This window comes from Salmo trutta, chromosome 33, assembly GCF_901001165.1.
Source record: "Salmo trutta chromosome 33, fSalTru1.1, whole genome shotgun sequence".
In the NCBI taxonomy this organism is placed as follows: Eukaryota; Metazoa; Chordata; class Actinopteri; order Salmoniformes; family Salmonidae; genus Salmo; species Salmo trutta.
The window spans coordinates 30,086,579-30,099,528 of NC_042989.1; the positions used below are offsets into that span (position 1 = coordinate 30,086,579).

The following is a 12,950-nucleotide window of genomic DNA, read 5'->3' on the forward strand; positions in this document are numbered from 1 at the left end:
CTGTTTCCCAGTTTCTGTTGGAAAGCAGACTTAGACAAATTCACCTTTCAGCAGGACAATAACTTAAAACACAAGGCCAAATATAAACTGGAGTTGCTTACCAAGAAGACATTGAGCGTTCCTGAATGGCCTAGTTCATGTTTTGACTTAAATCTGCTTGATAATAATCAACAACCAGAGCTTGAAGAATTTTTTAAAGAATAATGTGCAAATATTGTACAATCTAGGTGTGCAAAACTCTTAGAGACTTACAGCAATAGTCGCTGTCAAAGGTGAATTTAACATGTAATGACTCAGACGGTTGAGCAAGTGATAGTGAAAGAGGAGAAAGGAGAGACAGAAAGAGCCTTTGAGAAGCCTGTATGAGAAGCACTTCGATTCAGCATCCCTCCATTCCTCTCTCTGACTTTTTCATCCATCCCTTCTCACTGTATTGACGAAGGGACCGCTTTATATGGTAATGCCTTTCCCACCTGAGAGTCATGAATAGGACATTAACCCTGACACACACACACACAGGCGTGAAGAGCACATTAACGCTGACTGAGATATGTATGCATCTCACATGTCATATGTCGCTGCAACGGAAGGAGACACGGTTACGAGAGCGATGCTGTATGTGTGGATGATTCTCATGAAATCAGTTTTAGCAATTTGAGTTACAAAACCATGATGCATCGGCAAAAATCAACTACAGTATCATTCTGAGGACTAAGATGTCTAGTTTTTGCAAAGTGTCTTATTTTAAATACATTTTAGCTTGAATTTTGTTCATTTTCACCCCAAATTCTCATTACCGAAATGCAACCGATTTAAATTCTCGGGTCATTTAATAAAATACAAATATGTTGCTGCAGTGGTTTGTCCATAAATCATAAAAGATGTATACTAGTTCAAGTTTACATTAAACTATAATATGTATTACGTACATTTTTACATTTACATTTTAGTCATTTAGCAGACGCTCTTATCCAGAGCGACTTACATTTCATACATTTTTTTTCTGTGCTGGCCCCCTGTGGGAATCGAACCCACAACCCTGGCGTTGCAAACACCATGCTCTACCAACTGAGCTACAGGGTAGAGCATGGTCTGTGGACATGTGTCTCATTACCGTAACACTCAATCATTGTTGTTATGAAGTTGTATTCACCCATCATCAAGAGGAGTGTTAGTACAAATTAAGTGAATGTTTTTGCTTATAACCTTGAGAATGAGGTTCTTATTCTGAAAACACCCCCTTTACCCCTCTTGGCCTTCTCATTGCAGAAACAGCTAAAAAGCTAAAAATGGGAAGAATATTACATTCTATAATTTAATTTTAAATATATTATTTTTTCCGTGTTATGTTTAACACAGCCCTTTTCATTAGGGCAGAAATGTTAAAAAGTATTACAAATTGATTTGTTTATGACTTTTTTTGGACTGTTGCGGTAATGAACATTTGGTGGAAATTGGGGTAAAATCCATCATACCTGATCAAAAAACATAATAACAATGAAATAAAAAATGTCAGTGATCCAAGAGGAAATATTTTGAAAAATTACAAGCTCTCACAGTCTCACTGCAGAATCCAACTTCTGTCCATAAATGTCAGATTTCGAAGGTTACGTTTATGAGTTAAGGTTTGGGATTGGTTTAAACAAAAACAACTCCACAGTTAAAGGAACGTTCCGGACATTTGGTTCCTAAACATTGTTGTCCAGAACACATAGGACCAGATTTTACCCTCAGCGACTTATTTGGGGCTAATGACGTGTTTTTTGAAAACAACAACAGGCTTCAGGGAGGAGTGAGGTTGATCTCCTGATCTCCGCTTGTTCCACCCCCGAATGTGTTGCTAGTTAAACAGCCTGTAGTTCTGTGTCAGTCAGAGAGCTTCTCTATTTATTACTGTCAGAGAACCTATAGTGTGCAGAATGGCTGCTGCAAGCGATGACCCCCCCCCCCCCCCCCCCCCTGCAGAGTTGGACGATTACAACTTCATCAAGGATTGTTGAATGACCTTTATTCACCAAGTACATTTATACATACCCGGAATAGACAAGGCACATCCCACTGAGCACAGACGTCAGTTCAACATTTAGTTTTGATTTACATTTGGTTGAGTTGTCAATTAACGTGAATTCAATGTGAAATAAAAAATAAATTCACCATGCCATTGGATTTAGGTTAAAAGTTGGGTAAAAACAATACGAATTGCCCTGACGTTGATGACTTTTTGCAAATCCAATCAGTTTTCCACGTTGATTCAATGTTTTTTTGGTTGAAATGTGGAAAACAACGTTGATTCAACCAGTTTTTGCCGAGTGGGAGAATACAATATCGGAACAGTAAACATAAAGCGTAGCAGAGTATAGGCTGATTGATTAGTTCGTTATGTTGGAGAGGAACAAGCCAGGAAGCGACGCACGGAGGCCCAGTCTCCTAAAGCACAGCCCTGGTGCGCCTCCCCCTTCTACTCTAGTGTACAGCTCCATAGTCCCAGCTAGTAGACTGACTCATAGTTGTGGACGGCGTCCTTTCGCAAATATTTCGGTGTATGAGGACAGAATTTTGAGGGCACAAACCAGTTGGCAATGTAATATTCAGTAGCCCATCCCGAGTGAAAGTAGTCCCTTATATTGATAAAAATCCATGAGTAAACAAACATAAACACTAGCAGCAACAAAGCTGGGGGAGGCTCTCGTGATTATTGACTATGTGGAAACTGCCCAGACAGTAATGGCTGGGCATAGAAGGCTGGAGAAGACAGAATAAACCAGCGGGTCCAAGCAGACAGATGACAACAGACAGAGGAAGTGTTTTGCCCCTGCTAGCTAATGTTGTTATAATGGCATTATTTAATATAGTGCTGTTGTGTACATTGCCGTTGTGTATCGGTACTAGATTGATTTTCGAGTTTCGCCTGGTGGTTCAGAGCTAGCACCCATCTAGCTTAGACGCTCCTTCCCATACCTGCCTTCCAGACGCAAAGCATCATGGAAGCTTGTAATCTCATAATTCTAACAAATTCCTTCCTGGTTTGATAAAAGGCTATTTTATAGCTTACTCGTTCAATTTTTCTTAAACACTTACGGACAATTTGGATAACTAGGGCCACTAACAACTTGCTGTGGAGTCGTGGAGACAAGCTGTGGAATGTTCCTTTAAGTTTAGGCATTAATTCCAAATGGTTAAGTTAATGGTTAAGGTTTGTGATAGGGTTAAAAAATATATAACGAGTGCCTAGAACTAGGATTGAACACGCAACCCTCGGAGCCAGAGCTCGTGGCTTACGCCAATCCGTCATCCCCAACGCCCCAGCAAAACACAAGCCTACTTGTTGGTAATAGCGCTCACGCTGCCCCTAGTGGCCGCTTACCTGGACAGACATGGAATTTCCCAGTCGATCTTGACCAACCTGGCTGGTCAGGTAGTGGCACTGTGTTGCACGGGAGTCAGTAACAGAAGTAAAACCTCCCTAAACTGGGATCTGAGCCAGGGACACACCTACTTGTACATTTCCCTTACGGCTCATACTCACACATGCGCACACACACCCCCACACTCTCTGACCCACTTTATTGAGCTGAACCTGACTAACCAAGAACAGACCGCTCACCAGTTACAATTTGGCCGTGGGTGGTTGAGGTTACACGCGCACACACAGGAACTAGGTCTTAAATAACTTCCACTGTGTTACCAGATTTTTCTCTGAGCCTCCAGCTACAAGTGTGTCTATAAAAATCCTCCCATGCAGTGTCACTGACATCTACTTCAATTCCCTGACCCCTCTCCTCCCTTATTGTCTCCCTCCATCCCCCCTCCTTCCCTCCTGTCTTCCTAACTGACATAACCTCTACGGTCCATTCCTTCCCTTCTTACCACCTTCTAGTCTTACATTTCTCTCCTTCCTCCCATGCAATCTCTATCCCTGTTTTTCTTTGATAGCCATCCTCCTCCCCTCCGCCTCCTCCGCCTCCTCCTCCTCCTCCTCTCTCCTGCAACTGGCTGGTCGGTCATAAAAGGTGTAAGCTAACAAAACGTCTGAAACCTGAAGCACAGCACAGGGAACTAACACATCCACTTCAAAAAGAAAGGAAAAGACACACTCTATGAGTTCAGATCCCTCCATTATGAATGGAAGGGGAGAATGGGGGAGGAAAAAGCTTCTACCATCAATCCATGAAATCCTTCAGAAATGGAGACCCCTCTCTGCTCTGCTGTACCTGTAGTCATGCAATTAGGCTCCACTTAATCCCTTTCTTTCCTTTTTCATCGCTTCCTTTTCTCTCCATCCATCGCCCTCCAACCCAGAGCCTTGCGAACACACACGGCACTGACAGATTTCGGCAAGTGACATTTTCTAACATCGACCCCGCTGCTGCACTCTTCAACTGTGCGGTGTCATTTCTGTGCCCCCCCTGTGGGTTTGTGTTTGTACGCTCAGCACGCTTCCTGGAAGCCAACAGCAGAGACTGAGAACCAGGTCTCCCCACAGTGGCCCCGTGAAGGTCATGATTAGCATAAGAACACTAATGTCTGCTGGTTCTGTCAGAGGAGGGAACAGGAAGCAGAAGATTACAGAGGTGATGGACGTATCAATCCTGCATCCCAAATGGTACCCTTTTCCCTTTATAGTGCACTACTTTTGATCGGTTCCATAGGGCTCTGTTGAAAAGTAGTGCACTATATAGAGAATAGGGTGCAATTTGGGACTGACCCCATGTCCCTGTCCTCTCCGAGAGACTTAGCATCTACCAGCCCTGTTCTTGTCAGAACAACACAGATTTGCCCAAGCAACAACCCTCAGGTCAACCTCTCTCTCTCCCCATCCCTAATAGCCTCGTCTGAGCTATAACAGTTCATAGGGCAGCAGCCTATCTTCTGTTTCTGTTGCGTGAGGCAGGTGTATGTACAAGTACACCCCCTGGACAGGATGCTAGTCTATCGCAAGGCCCAATCAATAATAACAGTACACTTTGTCCCAATGATGATAATGAATCACATCAAACCATTCTAGTTATGCATCTTGTTCCTGATAAGAACAGAACGTTTCCGAGCCAGAGAGCTCAACAAGCAAATAAAGTCTACCAACTTCCCTTTACACAAATCATCAATATGACTGCCCAGTGCCTTTAATAGTCCTGTGTTAGCGGACCAATAGATCCATCTGCAGAGCCAGGCTGGCAGCACCCCCACCCCAAACTACATCACGTGGCTTTGCATATCGGGTGGGCCATTTAAAACGGTTGATAATTATCATTGGAAGAGCAGTCATATTGATGATAAAAAAAGTAAAAAATAATATTTTAATCATTTTTTTATTCAGATTTTTCAGGGGGTGCTGCAGCCCCCCTACTTCCTGGCTGCCCTCCAACATTGCTCTGAATGGAAAAGTTTGTAATGTCAGTTCTATTCTCATTCTATGTGAAAGCCTTTACCTGCTAAATGTAATTCACTGGGAGAGTGCCAAACATTCACCCTATAATCTACTACAATACTATATACTGACACGCTTGCCAATTACCACTAAGTAATGGAGGCTGAGAAAGAGGTCAACTTTATCTGAACCCATACACAAACACGCACACAGGACTAAACACTGACATTCTCCCACCCTCTTTAATACCATGCTGCTTCCAGGGGATCATACCAACATCCTGTACCATTTCTACTAAATAACTCAATAAAACAATGAACTGTCCTAGTCCAGATTCAGATGTTGGATAGGGGGTTTTGATAGGTGGGGAAATTCTCCCAAACATGATGGTTTCTCCCAGTTCCACTATGATTGTAATAGAAATGTGTTAACCCTTGGTTGTCTGTCCTGATCGGTGAGCTCCTGATCTCCATAGGCTCCAGCTGTCCGGTGCTACACAGCACCACTTGTGTCTACGCTGGGGACTGCTCTATTGGCCTACCACTAACTCATCACCTGTGCACTGACCGCAGTGACTACGGTAAACAAGCACCTCTCAGAGTGACCTCCTCGATTGCCACCAGACAGGTAGAGATAACTGTAGATACACCCAGCCTGGATCTCTTGCCATCAGACAGGTAGAGATAACTGTAGATACAACCAGCCTGGATCTCTTGCCATCAGACAGGTAGAGATAACTGTAGATACAACCAGCCTGGATCTCTTGCCATCAGACAGGTAGGGCCTTCTGTAGATACAACCAGCCTGGATCTCTTGCCACCAGACAGGTAGAGATAACTGTAGATACAACCAGCCTGGATCTCTTGCCACCAGACAGGTAGAGATAACTGTAGATACAACCAGCCTGGATCTCTTGCCATCAGACAGGTAGAGATAACTGTAGATACAACCAGCCTGGATCTCTTGCCATCAGACAGGTAGGGCCTTCTGTAGATACAACCAGCCTGGATCTCTTGCCATCAGACAGGTAGAGATAACTGTAGATACAACCAGCCTGGAATGGCAGACTATGAGGCGGCAGGTAACCTAGTGATTAAAGCGTTGGGCAGTAACCGAAAGTTGGCTGGATCAAATCCCCGAGCTGACAAGGTAAACATCTGTGGTTCTGCCCCTGAACAAGGCAGTTAACCCACTGTTCCCCGGTAAGCCATCAATGTAAAATAAGAATTTGTTCTTAACTGACTTGCCTAGTTAAATAAAATAATAATTCAACAACCATGCTCGTTCTCAAATATCAGGGTAAAAACATTACAACTTTTATGTTCAGACCATGAAGGTTAGGATAGGCTGGAATGGGAAGATGGTCCAGAGAAAAGTTGAGTTTATGAGTGCTCTGCATCCACTTAGAATAGACCCATTTATGAATGGGACAATTACGCACCATGGGAGTTGAACCTCATTTTTATCGGTTTTAATTGGGATCATCCCACCACTACTTCCCCTCCCCCTGCGGGCTTTTCACAGCAGTCAGGGTCATGACGCATATCCTCTGTTCACTCTGGGTTTACAGTATGTGTGCTGTGCCGGGCAGAATGCTGTTATTTGTTACCCAATAACTCCCTCCCCAAGGGGCTGCATTCATCACTCTTTAGGGCCTAGACTCTTGGCAACGCACAGAACTTGGCAAGGCCGCCTTAAATCCCCAATATGCTCAACAACAAAAACAAAAGAAAAGAAAAAAATCACAATCAAGCGTAAAGGCCCATTGCCCTTTACAGCGAGAGAACCTTCTTTAAGCACACACACACACACACACACACACACACACACACACACACACACACACACACACACACACACACACACACACACACACACACACACACACACACACACACACACACACACCCCTGCACAGTAAAAAGATGATGTATGCACCTCATACTGTACATTAAAAGCCCTGGCGTTCATTTATCTGGATTCAAAAGAAAAAAAATGGGTCGCCAAAGGGTTCTATCAACAGAAAATAACCCATCAATGGAAACGGAAAAAAACTATAATGGCAATAATCCACTAGGCCTTTATTAATCCCTATCCAAAACGATGTGTAATGAAGCAAATGGTACTGATGGATTTAAACTTTAGAAAAAGCTGATCGAATTGTATGTACATCATCATAATTGTTTGTTTTTTTTGCATAATTCCAGCTACTGAACGAGCAACAGGGACAGGGCTGTTGGCCTCTGAGCTGAGCTTTTCCCGTGGGCAGCCTCACTGGCTCTTCAGCCCAGGCACAACACAGCCTCGATCAAACAGAAAAGTATGCCTACAGTCAGATCTAGGACTATACCATTATCCAACTCACTTATCGTTTCATGCCTCCTTCACATGGACACAGAAAATAATAGTACACCAGGTTTCCCAAACTCGGCCCCGTGGGGCTCGGCCCAAGTCTTGGAAACCCTGTCTTACACCACCATAGTGATGTCTTATGGTCTTTGTCTATGGGTCGCCTGTCGCCAGATTCAGAGGCTGCTATAGCCGGGCAGCACTGCATCTAACTCGGCTTACCTTGCTGGAGTAGGGGCCAGGAATCAGCAGCTTCAGCGCCTGCCTCTTCAGCTCTGTCAGCCGGGCGTTGCAGTTCTCACACCATATCCCCCTCTCTCTCTCAGAACCAGGGGAACTCCCGCTGCCAGAACCTGTACCGAAACCTGGCGATCCACCCAGAGACCCGGGAGAACAGGTCCCGATCCCTGGGGATATGGTCCCGGGGGAACCAGAGAAAGAGCCCGGGGAAGAGGTGCCAGATCCTGGGGAGGGGGTGCCTGTGGAGCTAGGCATGGAGCCGACTCCCTCTGGAGCGGGTCTGCTGCCGGTCCGGGACTCCTCGTAGGCCTTTCTGTACCATGTCTCCGGGGAGAAGGAGGCTGATTTTGTCGGAGAGGTGTCGGTAATCTGTGGGGAGCACCATAAAGACAATCCTACCTTTAAGGTCAAATTTGATTTGATTTGATTGAAATTGAGGAGACAAACAATAACTCACTAGAAGCACAACTGGGTCCATGGTATAAGACTTTATTGGCTAAATGGCAGAGATGCAAAAACCCACGTAGGAAAGAAACAGTTTGAACAAAAATGTCTAAAAGCATTAGCCTACAAAAACTAAAGGTGAGTATGATCTATCTATCTGTTTACTGTTGCGTTCCCTAGCTAGCCTACCCGCTTCGCCGCAGTAGCCGAATTAATTGCCAACGGCATTCAAACCTGTAGCAAACATTATGGCATACCCTTACTGCTCTGATGGAATAAATGAGAGCTCTGCTAGTGTTACTGATATAATCATCCAATCCACATAAAGTAGAAAAATAGACTAGGCTACTAACCCCGTATTTTCTGCTCCTGCTGGTCACAGACCTCTCTTTGGTCCCAGACAGAGAAGTCATGCTGAAGGTGAGGGAAGGGAGGAGTGGGGAGAAAATATCTCGGTTGTTTTACACACAAGGACACCAAATCGATGTCAATTAATTCCACGCCCCTCCGCGTGCTTCTCAATAATGAACTAATATCACGCAGATTGGATATCAATATAGCATACTGTCTCCAACCATGGAAAACAATAACCTAACAGTAATTCCGCTCAAATGTATCCAATACGCGCAATAATTAGTTCCAATCCACGGTCTTCTGTAACGACTTCAAATCCACAGTGAAAATGTGAACAGGTCCGCCTGTATGAGTGGGGTATAGACGGGTTTCTCTTCTGGGAGCGGCGAAATACAACAAGCAGGGCGGTAGCAGAGTGAATGCAGCCTCTGCTGCACAGGCTCAGCGTAGACTGTGGGGACGCGCGTCTGCAGCGCTGTAGAGTCCGGGGCAGAGGCACAGCTCTGGTATTCCTCTGGCTGTCCGTGTGCCTGCAGGAGGCTCAGTGCTCATCTGAAGCCAGAGGTGCCGACTGGAGATAGATGCTCGCGCACATCTGGCTGAGGGAGGGTCCTCTCTGCCCTTTCCTCGCTGGCGGACCAATAGTGAATCAATACTTTGTTGACTGACATGTGGCAGCTCATTTGTCCTATGTTAACTTTTGGAGGGAGTAAATGCTGACTAGAGAGGGATGTAGTAGGCCTACAGCGGACGATGGTTATGGTTGCAAGATTGCATTAAAAGTATCTGGAGCAGAGGTGGTAGACTACAGTATGTTCAGTTGGATCAAAAAGGTTTAGGCCTAATCAGTAACATAATTCATAAATACTCAACATCATCATCATCATCCGTTTAACCTAATTTCTACCAGCACGTCACCTGTGCAACTATAGGAGAAAAAACTGTATATCACCTTTACTCCACACACAGAGACACAAAAAGCTCTCCCTCGCCCCCCACTTGCAAAAAATCTGACCATAACTCTATCCTCCTAATTCCTGTTTACAAGCAAAAACTCAAACAGGAAGTACCAGTCACGTGCTCAATACGGAAGTGGTCCGATGAAGCGGATGCTAAGCTACAGGACTGTTTCACCAGCACAGACTGGAATATGTTCCCAGGTTTCATCCTATGGCATTGTGGAATTTACCGCATCGATTACCGGTGTCATTAATAAGTGCATCGACGACGTCTTCCCCACAGTGACCGTACGTACATATCCCAACCAGAAGCCATAGGCAACATCTGCAGTGAGCGAAAGGCTAGAGCAGCCATTTTCAAGAAGTGGGACACTAATCCATACGCTTATAAGAAATCCCGCTACGCCCTCAGACGAACCATCAAACAGGCAATGTGGCAATACAGGACCAAGATTGAATCCTACTACACCGGCTCTGACGCTCATTGGAGGTGGCAGGGCTAGCAAACCATCCCAGATTACAAAGGGAAACCCACCTGCGAACTGTCCAGTGACGCAAGCCTACCAGATGAGCTAAATACCTTCTATGCTCCCTTCAAGGCAAGTAACACTGAACCATGCATGCACCAGCTGTTCCGGACGACTGTGTGGTCACGCTCTCCGTAGCTGATGTGAGTAAGACCTTTAAACAGGTTAACATTCACAAGGCCGCAGGGCCAGATGGATTACAAGGACACGTACTCAGAGCATGCGCTAACCAGCTGGCAAGTGTCTTCGCCGACGTTTTCAACCTCTCCCTGACCGAGTTTGTAATAACTTTGTTTCAAGCAGACCATCAGTCCCTGTGCCCAAGAACGCCAAGGTAACCTGTCCTAATGACTATCGCCCCGTAGCACTCACATCTGTAGCCATAAAATGCTTTGAAAGGCTGGTCATCATCCCAGACACCATGGACCCAATACAAATCGCATACCGCCCCAACACATCCACAGATGACACTATCTCTGCCCTTTCTCACCTGGACAAAAGGAACACCTACGTGAGAATGCTGTTCATTGACTACAGCTCAGCGTTTAACACCATAGTGCCCTCCAAGCTCATCACTAAACTAAGGACCCTGGGATTAAACACCTCCCTCTGCAACTGGATCCTTGAATTCCTTGACGGGCCACCCCCAGGTGGAGAGGGTAGGCAACAACACATCCGCCACGCTGATGCTCAACACGGGGGCCCCTCAGGACGATGAGACACCCTACAGGGAGGAGGTCAGAGATCTGGCAGTGTGGTGCCAGGACAACAACCGGTCCCTCAACATCAGCAAGACAAAGGAACTCATCGTGGACTACAGGAAACGGAGGGCCGAGCACACCCCCATTCAAATCGATGTGGCTGTAGTGGAGCGGGTCAAGAGCTTCAAGTTCCTCAGTGTCCACATCACAAAGGACCTGTCATGGTCCAAACACACCAACACAGTCGTGATAAGGGCACAACAACACCTCTTCCCCCCTCAGGAGGCTGAAAAGATTTGGCATGGGCACTCAGATCCTCAAAAAGTTATACAGCTGCACCATTGAGAGCATCTTCACTGGCTGCATCACCGCTTGGTATGGCAACTGCTTGGTATCCGACCGCAATGTGCTACCGAGGGTAGTGCGTACTGCCCAGTACATCACTGGGGCCAAGCTTCCTGACATCCAGGACCTATATACCAGGCGGTGTCAGAAGAAGGCCCTAAAAATTGTCAAAGACTCCAGTCACCCAAGTAATAGACTCGAAAATCATCAAGCGCTATGATGAAACTGTCTCTCATGAGGACCGCCGCAGGAAAGGAAGACCCAGAGTTACCTCTGCTGCAGAGGATAAGTTCATTAGAGTTACCAGCCTCAGAAATTGCAGCCCAAATAAATGCTTCACAGAGTTCAAGTAACAGACACATCTCAACATCCACTGTTCAGAGGAGACTGCGTGAATCAGGTCATCATGGTTGAATTGCTGCAAAGAAACCACTACTAAGGACACCAATAATAAGAAGAGACTTGCTTGGGCCAAAAAACACGAGCAATGGACATTAGACCGGTGGATATCTGTCCTTTGGTCTGATCAGTTCAAATTTGAGATTTTTGGTTCCAACCACCGTGTCTTTGTGAGACAAAGAGTATGTGAACGGATGATGGAACGGATGATGGAGTGCTGTATCAGATGACTTGGCCTCCACAATCACTTGACCTCAACCCAATTGAGATGATTTGGTATGAGTTGGACCGCAGAGTGAAGGAAAAGCAGCCAACAAGTGCTCAGCATATGTGGGAACTCCTTCATGACTGTTGGAAAAGCATTCTAGATGAAGCTGGTTGAGAGAATGCCAAGAGTGTGCCAAGCTGTCATCAAGGCAAAGGTGGCTACTTTAAAGAATCTAAAATAGAAAATATATTTTCATTAGTTAAAAAGTTTTTTGGTTACTACATGATTCCATATGTGTTATTTCATAGTTAAAAAACAACAACAATTATTTAACCTTTATTTAACTAGGCAAGTCAGTTAATAACAAATTCTTATTTACAATGATGGCCTACACCGGCCAAACCCGGACGGCGCTGTGCCAATTGTGCACCGCCCTATGGGACTCCCAATCACGGCCGGTTGTGATAAAGCCTGAATTCGAACCAGGGTGTCTGTAGTGATGCCTCTAACACTGAGATGCAGTGCCTTAGACCGCTGTGCCAAATAGTAAAAATAAAGAAAAACCCTTGAATGAGTAGGTGTGTCCAAACTTTTGACTGGTACTGTATATATCTATATTCTTTTGCTCATCTTTTCGTACTTTTTAACTCGGCATTGTTGGGAAACGGCTCTTAAGTAAGCATTTCACGGTTAACTCGACACCTGTTGTATTCGGCGAGTGTGACAAATAAAATTGAATCATCATCATCATCATCATCACCACCACCACAGAAACAAGGTTTGTCTATGCAATAAGCTATTGAATAACTCCTTGGAGAGGTTTTACGCAGAACACAACAATTGAATTTAAAAATAACAAAAATAACAAAAGCTACAGTTTATAGTCCTATTCATGAATATCCTCATTCAATTAATCTGTGCTTCGCATTCCGAGGATTATGCACATAAGGTGGTGGTGGTGGTATCGTGAATGAAAGCATATTGCTGCGGTGATTTATACAGCCTGGTGTTGCATGTTCTTTGTGGATACACAGCGCCATCTGGTTTCACTGCATGGCC

The 12,950-nt window shown here is 45.1% G+C and overlaps 1 protein-coding gene across 1 annotated transcript in view; it reads right to left on the reverse strand.

Annotated features, from left to right (window-relative positions):
• LOC115172106 (kinesin-like protein KIF26B) overlaps positions 1–9,252 on the reverse strand; it is a 127,555-nt gene extending 118,303 nt beyond the window's left edge. Inside the window, exons 1-2 of the mRNA XM_029729290.1 lie at positions 8,752–9,252; positions 7,937–8,323 (exon numbers count right to left, since the gene is read on the reverse strand). Coding sequence (XP_029585150.1) covers positions 7,937–8,323; positions 8,752–8,811 — 447 coding nt within the window. The 5' untranslated portion in view covers positions 8,812–9,252. The remainder of the gene's footprint in view (positions 1–7,936; positions 8,324–8,751) is intronic.
• Between the last annotated feature and the right edge of the window lie 3,698 nt (positions 9,253–12,950).